Source organism: Oryctolagus cuniculus, chromosome 10, assembly GCF_051225735.1.
Source record: "Oryctolagus cuniculus isolate XC-2025 breed Fujian yellow rabbit chromosome 10, ASM5122573v1, whole genome shotgun sequence".
NCBI lineage: Eukaryota > Metazoa > Chordata > Mammalia > Lagomorpha > Leporidae > Oryctolagus > Oryctolagus cuniculus.
Window position 1 is genome coordinate 45,923,944 of NC_142876.1, and position 15,401 is coordinate 45,939,344.

The window sequence follows — 15,401 nt, forward strand, 5'->3', positions numbered from 1 at the left end:
ATTTACAGATTCAATGCGATACCAATCAAAATACCAAACACATTCTTCTCATATCTAGAAAAAATGATGCTGAAATTCATATGGAGTTCCAGGAGACCTCGAATAGCTAAAGTAACCTTATACAACAAAAACAAAGCTGGATGCATCACAGTAGCAGATTTCAAGACATAGTACAAGGCAGTTATAATCAAAACAGCTTGGTACTGATACAAAATAGATGGATAGACCAATGGAACAGAATAGAGATATCAGAAATCAATCCCAACGTCTACAACCAACTCATATTTGACCAAGGAGCTAAAACCAATCCCTGGAGCAACGACAGTCTCTTCAACTTATAGTGCTGGGAAAACTGGATCTCCACATGCAGAAGTATGAAGCAACACCCCTACCTTACACCTTACACAAAAGTCCCCCATGGATTAAAAATCTAAATCTATGACCCGACACCATCAAATTATTAGAGAACATTGGGGAAAGAGTTCTTGGAAAAGACCCCAAAGGCCCAGGCAGTCAAAACCAAAATTAACAGATGGAATTATCAAATTGAGAAGTTTCTGTACAGCAAAAGAAACAGGAAGGTGAAGAGGCAACCAACAGATTGTGAGAAGTTATTTGTAAACTATGCAACCAATAAAGGATTAATAACCAGAATCTACAAAGAAATCAAGAAACTCAACAACAACAGAACAAATAACCCACTTAAGAGATGGGTCTAGGACTTAAAACAGACATTTTTCAAAAGAGGAAATCCAAATGTCCAATAGACATGTGAAATAATGTTCAGGATCACTAGCTATCAGGGAAATGCAAATCAAAACCACAATGAGGTTCCACCTCACTCCAGTTAGAATGGTTTTCATATAGAAATCAAAAAAACAACAAATGCTGCTAAGAATGTGGGGGAAAAGGTACCCTAACCCACTGTTGGTAGAATGCAAACTGGTAAAACCATTATGGAAGACAGTTTGGAGATACCTCAGAAATCTGAATATAGTACTACCATATGACCCAGGCATCCCACTCAAGGGAATTTACTCAAGGGAAATGAAATCAACAAATAAAAGAGTTCTCTGCACCCCCATGTTTCTTGCAGCTCAGTGGACAATAGCTAAGACATGAAATCAACCTAAATGCCCATCAGTGGAATACTGGATAAAGAAATTATGGGGTATATTCTCTATGGAATACTACACAGTGGTAAAAAAAACAAACAAACAAAAAAAGAAATCTGGTCATTTGCAAACAAAATGGATGAATCTGGAAAACATCATACTTAGTGAAACAAGCCAATCCCAAAGGGACAAATACCATTTGTTCTCTGTGATCTGTGACAATGAACAGAGTACCTATAGGAAACCTTTAGAAGTGAAATTGACACTCTGAGAAGCAACGACTTGAACAGCCCTTGTCTTGGCTATCGAGGAACAGTTTATTATTTTATTTTTTCCCACTTAATACCATTGGTTGAACTCTTTACTTAACATAGAATTAATCATAGGTGTATAAAATCAATTGAAATTTGATCCCAGTGAAAAATTAGAATGGGAATAAGGAGGAGCTGTACAAGTCAGCACATATTCCCACAGACTTACCGCTTAGGGTAAAGCTAAAAAACTTGCCATGGGACTCCAAATCCCATTAATCTAGGTGGTACTAATCCCATCTGATGTGTTAAAGTGATCATATTAAGTGTATAGTTGATCATGTAGAGAGGATTAAGTGTCAAAGGTATCACATAAATAAGAACAAGTATCTGATAATAACAATAGATCAAATTAAAAAGGAGAGAATGTTCCAACATGGGAAGCAGTCCACACAGCAGATTCATAGAATGACAAATCCCCTAAATAGCACTCTCATTTCAGAATGAGCCCTTATGGCATTCTGGTCTGGCTGAAAAGCCCATGAGAGCATTTCAGGCATGGAAAGCCAAGACACTGTGGCAAAAAATGTTCTGCATGAAGGTTCTCTGTGAGACCCTAGTGGAAAGAAGGGGCCATCAAAGAAGGATGTACTTTTCTCAGAAGGGAGTAGAGAACTTCCACTTTGTTTATGTCCCTGTCAAAATACTGACAGTTTATGGACTCAACATGCTTCCATAGCCTTGACAGCTCATGTCTAGAGCCTCGGGTGATCACTGTCATCATATGTAAGAGTCTTAATTGTTAAATTAACAACATGAATCACTGTGCACTAATTCCCCATGTAGGTCCTTTGTCCTTAACGAGTTGTACTATGAGAATTAACTGTAAAACTTGTTTTTAAACAGTACTTTATACTTTTTGTGTATGTACCCACATACACAAAATTGTTGAAAATGTACAAATTGTTGAAATTTTTACTTAGTATAGAGCTGGTCTTCTGTATATAGAGTTAATTAAAAATGAATCTTAATGAAGAATAGGATGAGAGAGGGAGTAGGAGGTGGGAAGGATTCGCCGTGAGAGAAAGGTTATGAGGGGAAGAACCACTATATTCCTAAAGCTGTACCTTTGTAAACTGTATTCATTAAATAAAAGCTTTCTTAAAAATTTTTTTATAATTTTGTTACAGCTCCATATGACTTTTTCTTTTACCTATAAAAAGAATTAATTTATATCAGATGAATACTATAAGTATGGCAAGGTCCATGAAAGCAGATATTATTAAAATCTATTATAGGCATTTTCAAACACTCTAAAAAAAGAACAATATCACTATGAACCTGGAGATAGCCATTACTCTGGCTCCAGCAAGCATTAATTTATTGATATTCGTATTTTATCTACTTGCTTGCCCATATTATCTTCCTTCCTTCTTTTTCTTTTTCTTTTTTCCTTTTCTTTTTTTTAAACATATAATTTATTTAAAAGGCAGAGTTACAGAGAGAGGGAGAGACAGAGAGCAATCTACTATCCTCTGGTTCACTCCCCAAATGGTTGCCATCACCAGGGCTGGGCCAGGCTAAAGCCAGGAGCCAGGAGCTTCTTCTGGGTTTCCCACATGTTTGCATGGGCCCAAACACTTGGCCACCTTTGGCTGTTTTCCCAGGTGCATTAGCAGGGAGTTGGATTGGAAGTGGAGCAGTCAAGATTTGAACCAGCACCCATGTGGGATGCTGAGATTGTCAGGTGGCAGTGTTACCCACTACACCACAGTGCCAACCCCTGTTTTTTAAAATCTTTTATTTTTTGCTGTAGTATTTTTTAAAATGACTTAGGTGATATTTCATTTATCAGTACTTCTCTATGTACTTCTATCAGATGGTTACTTAATATAACCTTATAGTATTATTATGTCAACCAACCAAATTAATAATAAATTCCTAATAATTATTAAAATTTGGATCTGTGTTTAGTTTTTCCAGATTATTTGAAAATACCATTTTACCTTGTTTGAAATAACTGACTCCAAATGAAGTCCACACATGGTAGAATGAGATTTCTTAAGTATTATTCTCCCTGCAAGTTAACTGAACTGTAGTACGGAGGAGCCCTATTTTTACATTGCACCCTTTTGTATCATTTACATGCATTACCTATATGTAAAAAATATTTGTACACTGACACTACATATCTTGTCCAAAATGCTCACCTGAACTATGTGATGAAGTTATGAATTTGTATTGTCTGATATGAATCAGTGTGGAAACATACCAATAGTAGGTGATCAGCTCATGTATTTTGTTTTTTTTTTTGTTTGTTTGTTTGTTTGTTTGTTTGTTTTTTTTGACAGGCAGAGTGGACAGTGAGAGAGAGAGACAGAGAGAAAGGTCTTCCTTTTGCCGTTGGTTCTCCCTCCAATGGCCGCCGGGGCCGGCGCGCTGCGGCCGGCGCACCGCGCTGATCCGATGGCAGGAGCCAGGAGCCAGGTGCTTTTCCTGGTCTCCCATGGGGTGCAGGGCCCAAGCACCTGGGCCATCCTCCACTGCACTCCCGGGCCACAGCAGAGGGCTGGCCTGGAAGAGGGGCAACCGGGACAGAATCCGGCGCCCCGACCGGGACTAGAACCCGGTGTGCCGGCGCCGCTAGGCGGAGGATTAGCCTAGTGAGCCGCGGCGCCGGCCCAGCTCATGTATTTTGAATTGATTCAGCTGTTCCAAAGTGTCCTTTTAATTAAACCATAAGTTTTTAAATAAGCTTTTTTAAAAAAAGTATTTATTTATTTGAAAGATAGAGTTATGTATAGAGAGGGAGATCACAAATGTCTCTCTGATAGTCCATCTGCTGGTTTATACCCCAAATGACTGTTGGAGGCTGGGCCAGACTGAAGCCTGGAACTCCATCCAGGTGTACCACATGGGTGTAGGGGCCCAAGCACTTGGGGCATCTTCTGCTGCTTTCTCAGGCACATTAGCAGGGAGCTGGATGGGAAGTGAAGGAGCCAGGACTCCAACAGGTGCCCATATAGAATGGTCCCTGCATTTTTTTTTTTTTTTTTTTTTGACAGGAAGAGTAAGACAGTGCGAGAGAGAGAGAGAAAGATTTTCCTTTTTCTGTTGGTTCACCCCCCAAGTGGCTGCTACAGCCAGTGTGCTTCTGAAGCCAGGAGCCAGGCGCTTCCTCCTGGTCACCCATGTGGGTGCAGGGCCCAAGGACCTGGGCCATCCACCACTGTACTCCCAGGCCACAGCAGAGAGCTGTACTGGAAGAGGAGCAACCGGGACAGAATCCGGCGCCCCGACCGGAACTAGAACCCAGAGTGCCTGTGCCGCAGGCAGAGGATTAGCCTAGTGAGTCACGGCGCCGGCTGCATTTTTTGTTTTTAAACTAAGCTGGGTTTGTATGAATTTCAAATGAAACACTGCTTACATGAGTTGGTACTTTAATTGACTGTAGAAAGTATTTCATGTTAGAAAGATGAGTTGTACATTATTAGCTTAAAATCAGATACTTATAAAGCTTGCTATAAAGTGGATCTCATTTTCAGACTCAGTGCCCCTTAATGTAAACCATGATGCATTAAGTAAATGTATAATTGACCCTTAATATTTGTGACTGTTACTCGACAGGTTCATGCCAAGTAAGAATTTGTAATATTTATGAAACAAGATTTTGAGTAATGCATGCTGAATTGCATATTCAATGTTATATCCATAGCTAACCTTGGTTAGATTTAGAGAAGTGGCATTTAAAACAAAACAAAACAAAACATTTCCTTGAAGTAAAGACTACTACTAGTATGAGTAATCACAAGAAAAAACAAAAACAAAAAAAGCAAGACTGTGATGCTTCTTGACTGAAAAATGAGAATTTGAATAAAGAATGAAATATGAAGTACCTATTATAAGTTTATTGTGTGCATAGTTGAAAAAGTGGTACATTTCTTAAGTGAGGGCTGTAACAGCACAAAAAAATGACCTGTTAAATTACAGATTTGAAATTTAAATTGTTGAATAAGATGCAGAGGAAACAGGATTCTGAATAAAATATGATTCAGGAAAGCTAAGAGCTTGGGTGGCATTTTTATGAAAAGAGTAGTTAGGAAGGGTACATAGTACAATTTGTAACCAATCTTAATTAAAAATGGGGCTGTGTTTTTGGCACAGCAGGTTAATAAGCTAATGCTTACAGTTAATAAGCTAAAGCTAAACCAGCATCCCCTATTGGAGGGTTGGAGTGAGTCCTTCTGCTTTGTTTTCAGTCTAGCTTCTTGCTAATATGCCTGGGAAGGCAGCAAATGATGGCCCATGTACTTGGGCCTCGTCAGCCACCTGGGAGATCAGGATGGAGTCCCAGGCTCTTAGCTTTGGCCTTGCCCAACCCTGACATTGTGGCATTGGGAGTTAACCATTGGGTGGATGATCTGTCTCTCTCTCTGTTTCTTCTCTCTCTGTCACTCTGCCTTTCAAATATATATAAATATATCTCTACTTTTTAAGCTTGTTTCAAAAATCCAAGCCTTTGTGCAGGGTGGAGGATGTTATAGAAATAGCCATGGATATAGTGGCTGTTGTTCAATCCCGTGGAACCATCTGGAAAGATAGCTGTCGTGTCTTAGGACCTCATCTGTCAGCATACTTTCCCTCTGGGCTAAAGGTCATCCATCAGGTGTTTAACCCTTCCTGCACTTCTGGTTTCTGTACTCCTGGATGCCGAGCAAGTCCTGTCTATCCTGTGCCTTAGTGCAGCTCATTTCGAAGTATCATATGTTGAAAGGAACTGTCACTAGTCCATGATACAGAACTTAAAAGTAAGCATTTAGAAACTTGTACAGGGGCTGGCGCTGTGGCATAGGGGTAAAGCTGCTATCTGCAGTGCTGGCATCCCATATGGGTGCTCTTCCAAGTCCCGGCTGTTCTACTTCCTATCCAGCTTTCTTCTATGGCCTGGGAAAGCAGTAGAAGATGGCCCAAGTTCTTGGGCCCCTGTACCCACAGGGAAGACCCAGAAGAAACTCCTGGCTCCTGGCTTCGGATTGGTGCAGCTCCGACCATTGCAGACAATTGGGAAGTGAACCAGCAGAAGGAAGACCTCTCTCTCTCTGCTTCTCCTTCTCTCTCTGTGTAACTCTGACTTTCAAATAAATAAATCTTTAGAAACTTATATAGCATTTTGACTGAATAATTTTATGTCTGTGTGAATCTAATGGTAAAGAAAATTAGCTTTTTGAAAAAAAATCAAGCCTTTTATTTGCATAATGTGACAATAATAGTAAATCACAATCATTTACAATATTTTTTTCAGAACTGTAGCAATTTGGTAGGAAAAGATTTATAACCTAGAAAAAGCATTTTAATATAGATGAAATCAGCTCATTATATTGTAGGAAGAAAAAATCCCTTTTTTAAAAGTGTTCTCCAAGAATGTGACATTTCTACTTATAGGATTTATGATTATACTCATAAATTTTTCTCTGCTGTGGGTGACCAACCCTAGGGCATTTCAGAATAAAGAATTTAAGAGTAAATCTTTTGCCTGTATACTGGAAGTGCAGTAAAGAAGAGAGCCTGTGTTCTGGCATAGTTTTTTATTTTTATTCTTTTTTATTTTTTAATATTTGGGGGCTGGCGCCATGGCGCGGTAGGTTAATCCTCTGCCTGTGGTGCCAGCATCCCATATGGGTGCTGGTTCTAGTCCCGGCTACTCCTCTTCCAATCCAGCTCTCTGCTATGGCCTGGGAAAGCTGTAGAAGATGACCCAAGTCCTTGGGCCCCTGAACCCATGTGGGAGATCCAGAAGAAGCACCTGGCTTTGGATCAGTAAATCTCCGGCCGTTGCAGCCATTTGGGGAGTGAACCAATGGATAGAAGACCTTTCTGTCTGTCTCTCCCTCTCACTGTCTGAAACTCTACCTCTCAAATAAATAAAATCTTTAAAACATATATTTATTTATTTGAAAGGCCGAGAGAGAGAGAGACTACTCACTGGTTTATTCTTCAGATGGCTGCAACAGTTGGGGCTGGACCAGATGGAAGTTAGGAGCCTAGAACTCCTTCTAGGTCTCCCACATTGGTTGGGAGGGGACAGGCATTTGGCCCATCTTCTGATGCTTTGCCCAGATGCATTAGCAGGGAGCTGGATCAGAAGTGGAGCACCTTGGAGTTGAACTGGCATTCACAGATGGTATAACAGATGTCAGCACAGTTCTTTTTAAGTAGTTTCTTAAGAGTTCTGGAGTACATTGCAAAAGATTTCAAGGTGTGTCTCTCTAAGGTATCTAGGCCAATCATGGTATATTGCAGCAAGTTAGATTTTTGGGACAAATTCTTTATTGATTGAATTAATAGATTGGAAATGCAGGTACAGCCATGAGTGTTGATAGTTGATAGATACTAGCCATAATATTTCTACCTTCCATCAAATATTGTGTTGGTATTTTTGTGGTTACTGCCAAGTGGTTCAATATGCTTTGTATTTTCTAGGCATATGTCGTGGAAGACAGTAAGCAGCTTATTTTGGAAGGTCAACATCATGTTATTCTTCATGTTATAGGAAAAGAAGCCTTTTCACAGCCTCAGAAACAGGTAATAGTATGGTTTGGTTTGGGACTTTGCTTTGCATTTGTAAGGGGTTTTTTGGCTGCTTTTTGTGTTTTTGATAAGGTATGGTTTGTTCAGGTATTTATTTTGGGATTTAGGTCAAGAATTGGTGACAGAAGACTGATTAAAATTGGAAAAGAAAATAAATTGATTTTAAAGTGCATTAGCACCTTTATTAAGAGTATTGAGAGGCATCTATGATCTTGCGGTTTCCTTCTATTAAATCCAGAATTCATTGCTAGGAAAAGAATTGATGTGATTAAGAAAAAGGAAAAAATATTCTCTGTATTTTCTTATTCATTGTAACAGGATCACATCATTACAGAACTTCATGGGGTATATTGTAAACTGTAAAGTGTGCTCTTTGGAGTTGTATAGCAACTGATGATAGCATTAACTGTGCTTCCTTATTTTTCCTAAATACTGTTTAATTTTATTTTTTGTAATGTATTTATTTTATTTGAAAGGTGGAGTTACAGAGAGAGAGAGAGACAATCTTCCATCCACTGGTTCACTCCCCAAATGGCCACCAATAGGCCAGGTTGAAGCCAGGAACCCAGAGTTCATCTGGGTCTCCCATGTGGGGCCTAAGCACTTGGGCCATCTTCCACTGCTTTCCTAGGCCATTAAACAGAGAGTTGGATTGGAAGAGGAGCAGCTAGGACATGAAACAGCACCCATATGGGATGTTGGCACTACAGGTAGAGACTTAGCTTTTCTACGCCACAGTGCCAGCCCCCACACCATTCCTCCTAAATACTTGCGCCTAAATATTCCTAATAACAAAGACAATTTTTTACATAATGAAAAATTATCACATTCAGGAAGTTTAACATTGATGTGTAGCATGCTTATATATAGACTGTATGCAGTTGTCATTAAAAGTTTCAGTTATATTCTGTTTCTCCCTGTATAGGATCTAGTTCAGGATGCCCTTTAGTTGTCATATCTTGTTTAATTTGAAATAGTTTCTTAGCCATTATTTACTAATTATGACATTGATATTTTTGAAAAACATAGACCAGTTAATTTTTAGAGTAGTACCATTTTCTCATGCTTCTTTGTGATTAGATTACATTTATGTGTATATATGTGTGTGTGTGATAGAAAATACGTAAGTGATGTTATGTCCTTCTTGGTATATCAGGTAATATATATGACATTAGTTTGTTCCATTGTCAGTGATGTATCATTTAACTAAGGCAGTATCTGCTGTGTTTCTCCATGGTAAAGTTAGTCATGCATTGGCTAATGATGGAAACATGTTCTGAGAAACACTTTACTGGGAAATTTTTTTCATCGTACAAATATCATAGACTATAGTGTAGTTACACAAACCTAATTAGTATAGTTTGGTAACTTGATGTGGTTTCTTGATAAGTCAAGTATTTGAGGCTGCTGTCAATATAACAAAGCATACTGTTAGTAAACTTTTTTTCTAATAAGTAGGGTATCCTCTAAAATAATAGGAAGTATAGTATAGAAAAATACATAAGCTAGTAAATCATCTTTGGCTGGCGCCACGGCTCACTAGGCTAATCTTCTGCCTGTGGTGCTGGCACCCCGGGTTCTAGTCCCGGTCAGGGCTCCGGATTCTGTCCCCGTTGGCCCTCTTCCAGTCCAGCTCTCTGCTATGGCCCAGGAGTGCAGTGGAGGATGGCCCAAGTGCTTGGGCCCTGCACCCGCATGGGAGACCAGGAGGAAGCATCTGGCTCCTGGCTTTGGATCAGCGTGGTGTGCCAGCCACAGCACACCAGCTGCAGCGGCCATTGGAGGGTGAACCAACGGTAAAGGAAGACCTTTCTCTCTCTCTCTCTCTCTCTCACTGTCCACTCTGCCTGTCAAAAAAAATTAAAAAAATAAAAAAGCTAGTAAATCATCTTTATTATTATTATTTTAAAAGATTTATTTATTTATTTGAAAGGCAGAGTTACAGAGAGGCAGGGAAGGAGGGAGGGAGGGGGAGAGAGAGAGAGAGAGAGAGAGAGGTCTTCCATCTACTGGTTAACTCTCCAGATGGCCACAGTGGCCTGAGCTGCGCTGACCTGAAGCCAGGAGCCAGGAGCTTCTTCTGGATCTCCCACGTGGGTACAGAGGCCCAAGGACTTGGGCCATCTTCTACTGCTTTCCCAGGCCTTAGCAGAGAGCTGAATAGGAAGTGGAGCAGCCACGACTCAAATTGGTGCCCATATGGGATGCCAGCACTGTAGGTAGTGGCTTTCCTACTACACCACAGCACTGGCCCCCATCTTTATTATCATAAAGAAATGTTCTGTATATAATTGTATGTGCTCTACTTTTATATACAGCTGGCAGCTCATTAGATTTGCTTATAACAGTATCACCACAAACAAGTGATTGATTAATGCATTGCGCTATGATGTCACTAGGTAATGGAGATTTTTCAGCTCCATTATAATCTTATGGACAGCCATAAGATACGTGGCCTATTGTTTCAGCTCCATTGTAATTTTTTTTGCATTATAATCTTATGGGCCACCATCAAATATGTGCCCTGTTGTTAGCCAAAAATATAATTATGGGCCCATAACAGTACTATTTTTTCCTTCACTATAATAATCCTCATCAAGCTTAAATCCCCTAGTGTTATCATCTTTTTGCTGTTCTAAAATATCAATTACTTTTTTCTTTGATGCTTTACATAATGTTCATTTTCTCTTAGGTTTAGTGAAGATATAAATTTAACTCTTAATCTGTTGCTTATTTTAAGGAAATTGTTTTTAATCCCTTTAATTTAGAAATCCTGAGTTTTAGTTTTAAATAGTCATAAACTTTTGATAATTTAGAGCACTGCAAACAATGACAAGGTAACATTCAGAAAAAAGTGGGTTTTTCTGTGAAATTTACTGTACTCCCATTTTATGTACTTTAGAGCATATATTCTATATTTCTCCATATGCCATTTTTGAAATATTTTATATTCTCCTTAGATGATTACCTAAGCTTGGAACATAGGCAGTGAATAATGGAACAGAAGGCAGTAAGTAATGGATTTGGAGCCCAGAGATTTTTAGATTGATGTCTTAGTGCAAATTACTTGACTTGGTGAATTTTAACTTTCTATTCACTTATAAAACATAGGTATTGTTACTTCATACCTACTTTCTTGTGGAAATCATAAAATGGAATCAAATCTTTCTTGAAAAACTATTGTACAAATTATGCAGCATTTATTGTGAGAATTCTTGTTGCTACTCTTAAGCTGGTTAAAGAGAGAAATTCTCTTACGTCTCCTCAGTAAATTGCTTCCTGCTGTCTATATCCTCTTATAATCATTGTTAGCATGTTTTCCTCATGACAGGTAATATATACATATTTATTTATTATAACTTATAAATCTCAAGTAATAGCTTGTGTGTATTTTTTTATGCAAAAGGTTGTTGAAGTTCATGTTTATGAGGGATCTTTAAAGAGTTCATGGAAAATGCAGATTATGAGAAAACTATGTATAGATTTCAGAACTTTGGAACCAAAATAAGCTGTTTCATTTTCCATGAACTTGGTGAAGTATCCTGTTAAAACCTTATCACCACTTTCTTTCCTTTTTTTTTTTTTTTTTTTTTCCCACCCGGAAACATTTTATTCAGGAATACAGACTTCATACATTTCTTTTTTTTGGACAGGCAGAGTGGACAGTGAGAGAGAGAGACAGAGAGAAAGGTCTTCCTTTGCCGTTGGTTCACCCTCTAATGGCTGCTGCGGCCGGTGCCCTGCGCTGATCCGATGGCAGGAGCCAGGTACTTATCCTGGTCTCCCATGGGGTGCAGGGCCCAAGCACCTGGGCCATCCTCCACTGCACTCCCTGGCCACAGCAGAGAGCTGGCCTGGAAGAGGGGCAACCGGGACAGAATCCGGCGCCCTGACCGGGACTAGAACCCGGTGTGCCGGCGCCGCAAGGCAGAGGATTAGCCTAGTGAGCCGCGGTGCTGGCCATATTTCATATTTATAACTTTAGGAACATGGTGATTCTTTTTTATACACATACGATTAACTCTTATGTTAAGTAAAGAGTTCAACAGTAGTATGAAAAAAATAAACTGTTCCTCAACAGTGTAGACAAGGGCTGTTCAGAGTCATCGCTTCTCAAAGTGTCAATTTCACTTTTAAGATTGTCTTTTAGGTTATCACGTGTCAGGGAGAACATATGGTATTTGTCCCTTTGGGACTAGCTTATTTCACTAAGTATGATAAGTATGATGTTTTCCAATTTCATCTATTTTGTTGCAGATGACTGGGGTTTTTTATAGTATTCTGTGGTGTACATATCCCATAATTTCTTTATCCAGTCTTCAGTTAATGGGCATTTGGGATGACTCCATATCTTAATATTGTGAATTGAGCTGCAATAAGCATGGCAGTACAGATAAGTCTTTCACGTGCTGATTTCATTTCCCTTGAGTAAATTACCAAGAGTGGGATGACTGGATGATAAGGTAGATCTATATTCAGATTTCTGAGGGATCTCCATACTGTCTTCCATAGTGGCTGTACCAGTTTACATATCCACCAACAGTGGATTAGGGTACCTTTTTCCCAACATCCTTACCAGCATTTGTTGTTGATTTCTGTACGAAAGCCATTCTAATGGGGGTAAGGCGAAACGTTGTGGTTTTAATTTGCATTTCTCTGATAGCTAGTGATCCTGAGCATTTTTTCATGTGTTTATTGGCCATTTGGATTTTCCCATTTGAAAAATGTCTATTTAAGTCCTTTGCCCATTTCTTAACTGGGTTGTTTGTTTTATTGTTGTTTAGTTTCTTGATCTCTTTATGTTCTGGTTATTAATCCTTTATGGGTTGCATAGTTTTCTCCCATTCTGTGAATTGCCTCTTCACTTTGCTATTTCTTCTGCAATACAGAAGCTTCTCAATTTGATGTAATCCCATTTGTCAATTTTGGCTTTGATTGCCTGTCCCTCTGGGATCTTTTCTAAGAACTCTATATGTATACCAATGTCTTGCAGGGTTTCCTCAATGTTCTCTAATAATTTAATGGTACCAGATCATAGATTTAGGTCTTTAATCTATTTTGAGTGGATTTTTGTGTAATGTGGGGTCTTGCTTCAAACTTCTGCATATGGAGATCCAGTTTTCCCAGCACCATTTGTTGAAGAGACTATCCTTGCTCCAAGGATTGATTAAAGCTCCTTTGTCAAAGATAAGTTGTTTGTAGGTGCATGGATTGATTTCTGATATCTCTATTCTGTTCCATTAGTCTATCCATCTGTTTTTTTTTTTTTTTTTTAAGATTTTATTTATTTGAGAGGTAGAGTTACAGACAGGGAGAAGGAGAGATAGAAATGTTATCCTTCCGTTGGTTCACTCTCCAAATGGCTGCAACGGCGGGCGCTGTGCTGATCCGAAGCCAGGAGCCAGGTGCTTCTTCTGGGTCTCCCATGCAGATGCAGGAGCCCAAAGACTTGGGCCATCCTCTACTGCTTTTCCAAGCCATAGCAGAAAGCTGGATCAGAAGGGGAGTAGCCAGGACTAGAACTGGTGGCCAAATGGAATGCAGGCAGAGGATTAACCTACTGTGCCACAGCGCCAGCCCCGCATCTGTTTTTGTACCAGTTCCAGGCTGTTCTGATTATAACTGCCCTGTAGTAAGTTTTGAAATCTGGTATTGTGATGCCTTTGACTTTGTTTCTGTTGCATAAGGTTACTTTAGCTATTTGGGGTCTGCTATGTTTTCTATATCTGAGAATGTCCTTGGTATTTTGATTGGTATCACATTGATTCTATAAATTGCTTTTGGAGGTATGGACATTTTGATGGTATTGATTCTTCGAATCCATGAACATGGAAGATTTTTTCATTTTTTATATCTTCTATTTCTTTCTTTAATGTTTTGTGATTCTCATCATAGAAAACTCTGACATTCTTGGTTAAATTTATTCCAAGGTATTTGATTGTTTTTGTAGCTATTGTGAATGGGATTGATTTTAGAAGTTCTTTTTTAGCCATGGCATTGTCTGTGTATACAAAAGCTGTTGGTTTTTGTGTGTTGATTTTGTATCCTGCTACTTTACTAAACTCTTATGAGTTCCACTAGTCTCTTGGTAGAGTCTTTTGGATCCCCTATGTATAGAACCATGTCATCTGCAATAGGGATAGTTTGCCTTCTTACTTCCCAATTTGTATCCTTTTGATTTCTTTTTTTGCCTAATGGCTCTGGCTAAAACTTCCAGGACTATACTGAATAGTAATGGTGAGAGTGGGTATCCCTGTCTGGTATTGGATTTCAGTGGTATTGCTTCCAGTTTTTTTTACAGTCAGAGTGGACAGTGAGAAAGAGAGAGAAAGGTCTTCCTTTGCTGTTGGTTCACCCTCCAATGGCCGCTGCTGCCTGCGTGCTGCGGCCGGCACACCGCGCTGATCCGAAGGCAGGAGCCAGGTGCTTCTCCTGGTCTCCCATGGGGTGCAGGGCCCAAACACTTGGGCCATCCTCCACTGCACTCCCTGGCCACAGCAGTGAGCTGGCCTGGAAGAGGGGCAACCAGGACAGAATCCGGCGCCCCGACCGGGACTAGAACCCGGTGTGCCAGCGCCACTAGGCGGAGGATTAGCCTATTGAGCCGCGGCACCGGCCCAGTTGCTTCCAATTTTTCCCCATTCAATATGATGCTGGCCATGAGTTTGTCATAAATTGCCTTGATTGTATTGAGGAATTACTCACAAAATGATTGGGAGCATATTGAATTTTTGTTGCTTATACAAAGTGATTTTTATTTTTTAATCTTTTTAAGATTTATTTATTTATTTGAAAGAGTTAGAGAGAGAGGTAGAGACAGAGAGAGAGGTCTTCCATCCGCTGGTTCACTCTCCAAATGGCCTCAACGGCCGGAGCTGCGCTGATCCAAAGCCAGGAGCCAGGAGCTTCTTCCAGGTTTCCCACACGGTTGCAGAGACCCAAGGACTTGGGCCATCTTCTACTGCTTTCAAAGGCCATTGCAGAGAGCTGGATTGGAAGTGGAGCAGCCAGGTCTTGAATCATTGGTTCCCGTATGGGATGCCTGCACTGCAGGTGGCGGCTTTTCCCGCTACACCACTGCACCGGCCCTGATTCTTTAATCTTTATAATACTGTATAGGAAAGGCAGCTGGAATTATCCCATTTTACAAATGAGGTGCCATGAAATAAGTAGAGCTATTTCCTGTTTTTAACTTCAAAGCAGTCAGTTGGCTGAAGTTTTATAACTTTAGTTTTCACATTGTTCCATCCATTCCTCAGGCTTACTTTGTTGAAGGTGAATTTGTCTGCTGTATTTCATCTTTTACTACAATCTCTTAGGATAGTGGTAACACATAAAATACTTGGTAATAATTAAATGAACCAATAGAAAATACTGAATTACTGAATTCTCCTGCATTAAGAAACCAAAAAATATTTTAGTCAGATAATCTTCATTCCTAGATGTA

At 39.7% G+C, this 15,401-nt stretch overlaps 1 protein-coding gene across 4 annotated transcripts in view; it reads left to right on the top strand.

Moving 5' to 3' along the window:
* TRAPPC8 (trafficking protein particle complex subunit 8) overlaps positions 1-15,401 on the top strand; it is a 121,490-nt gene that overhangs the window by 88,893 nt on the left and 17,196 nt on the right. For all 4 annotated transcript variants that reach the window (XM_008261178.5, XM_002713489.6, XM_051852046.3 and 1 more), the window contains one exon: positions 7,847-7,948. In XM_008261178.5, coding sequence (XP_008259400.1) covers positions 7,847-7,948 — 102 coding nt within the window. The remainder of the gene's footprint in view (positions 1-7,846; positions 7,949-15,401) is intronic.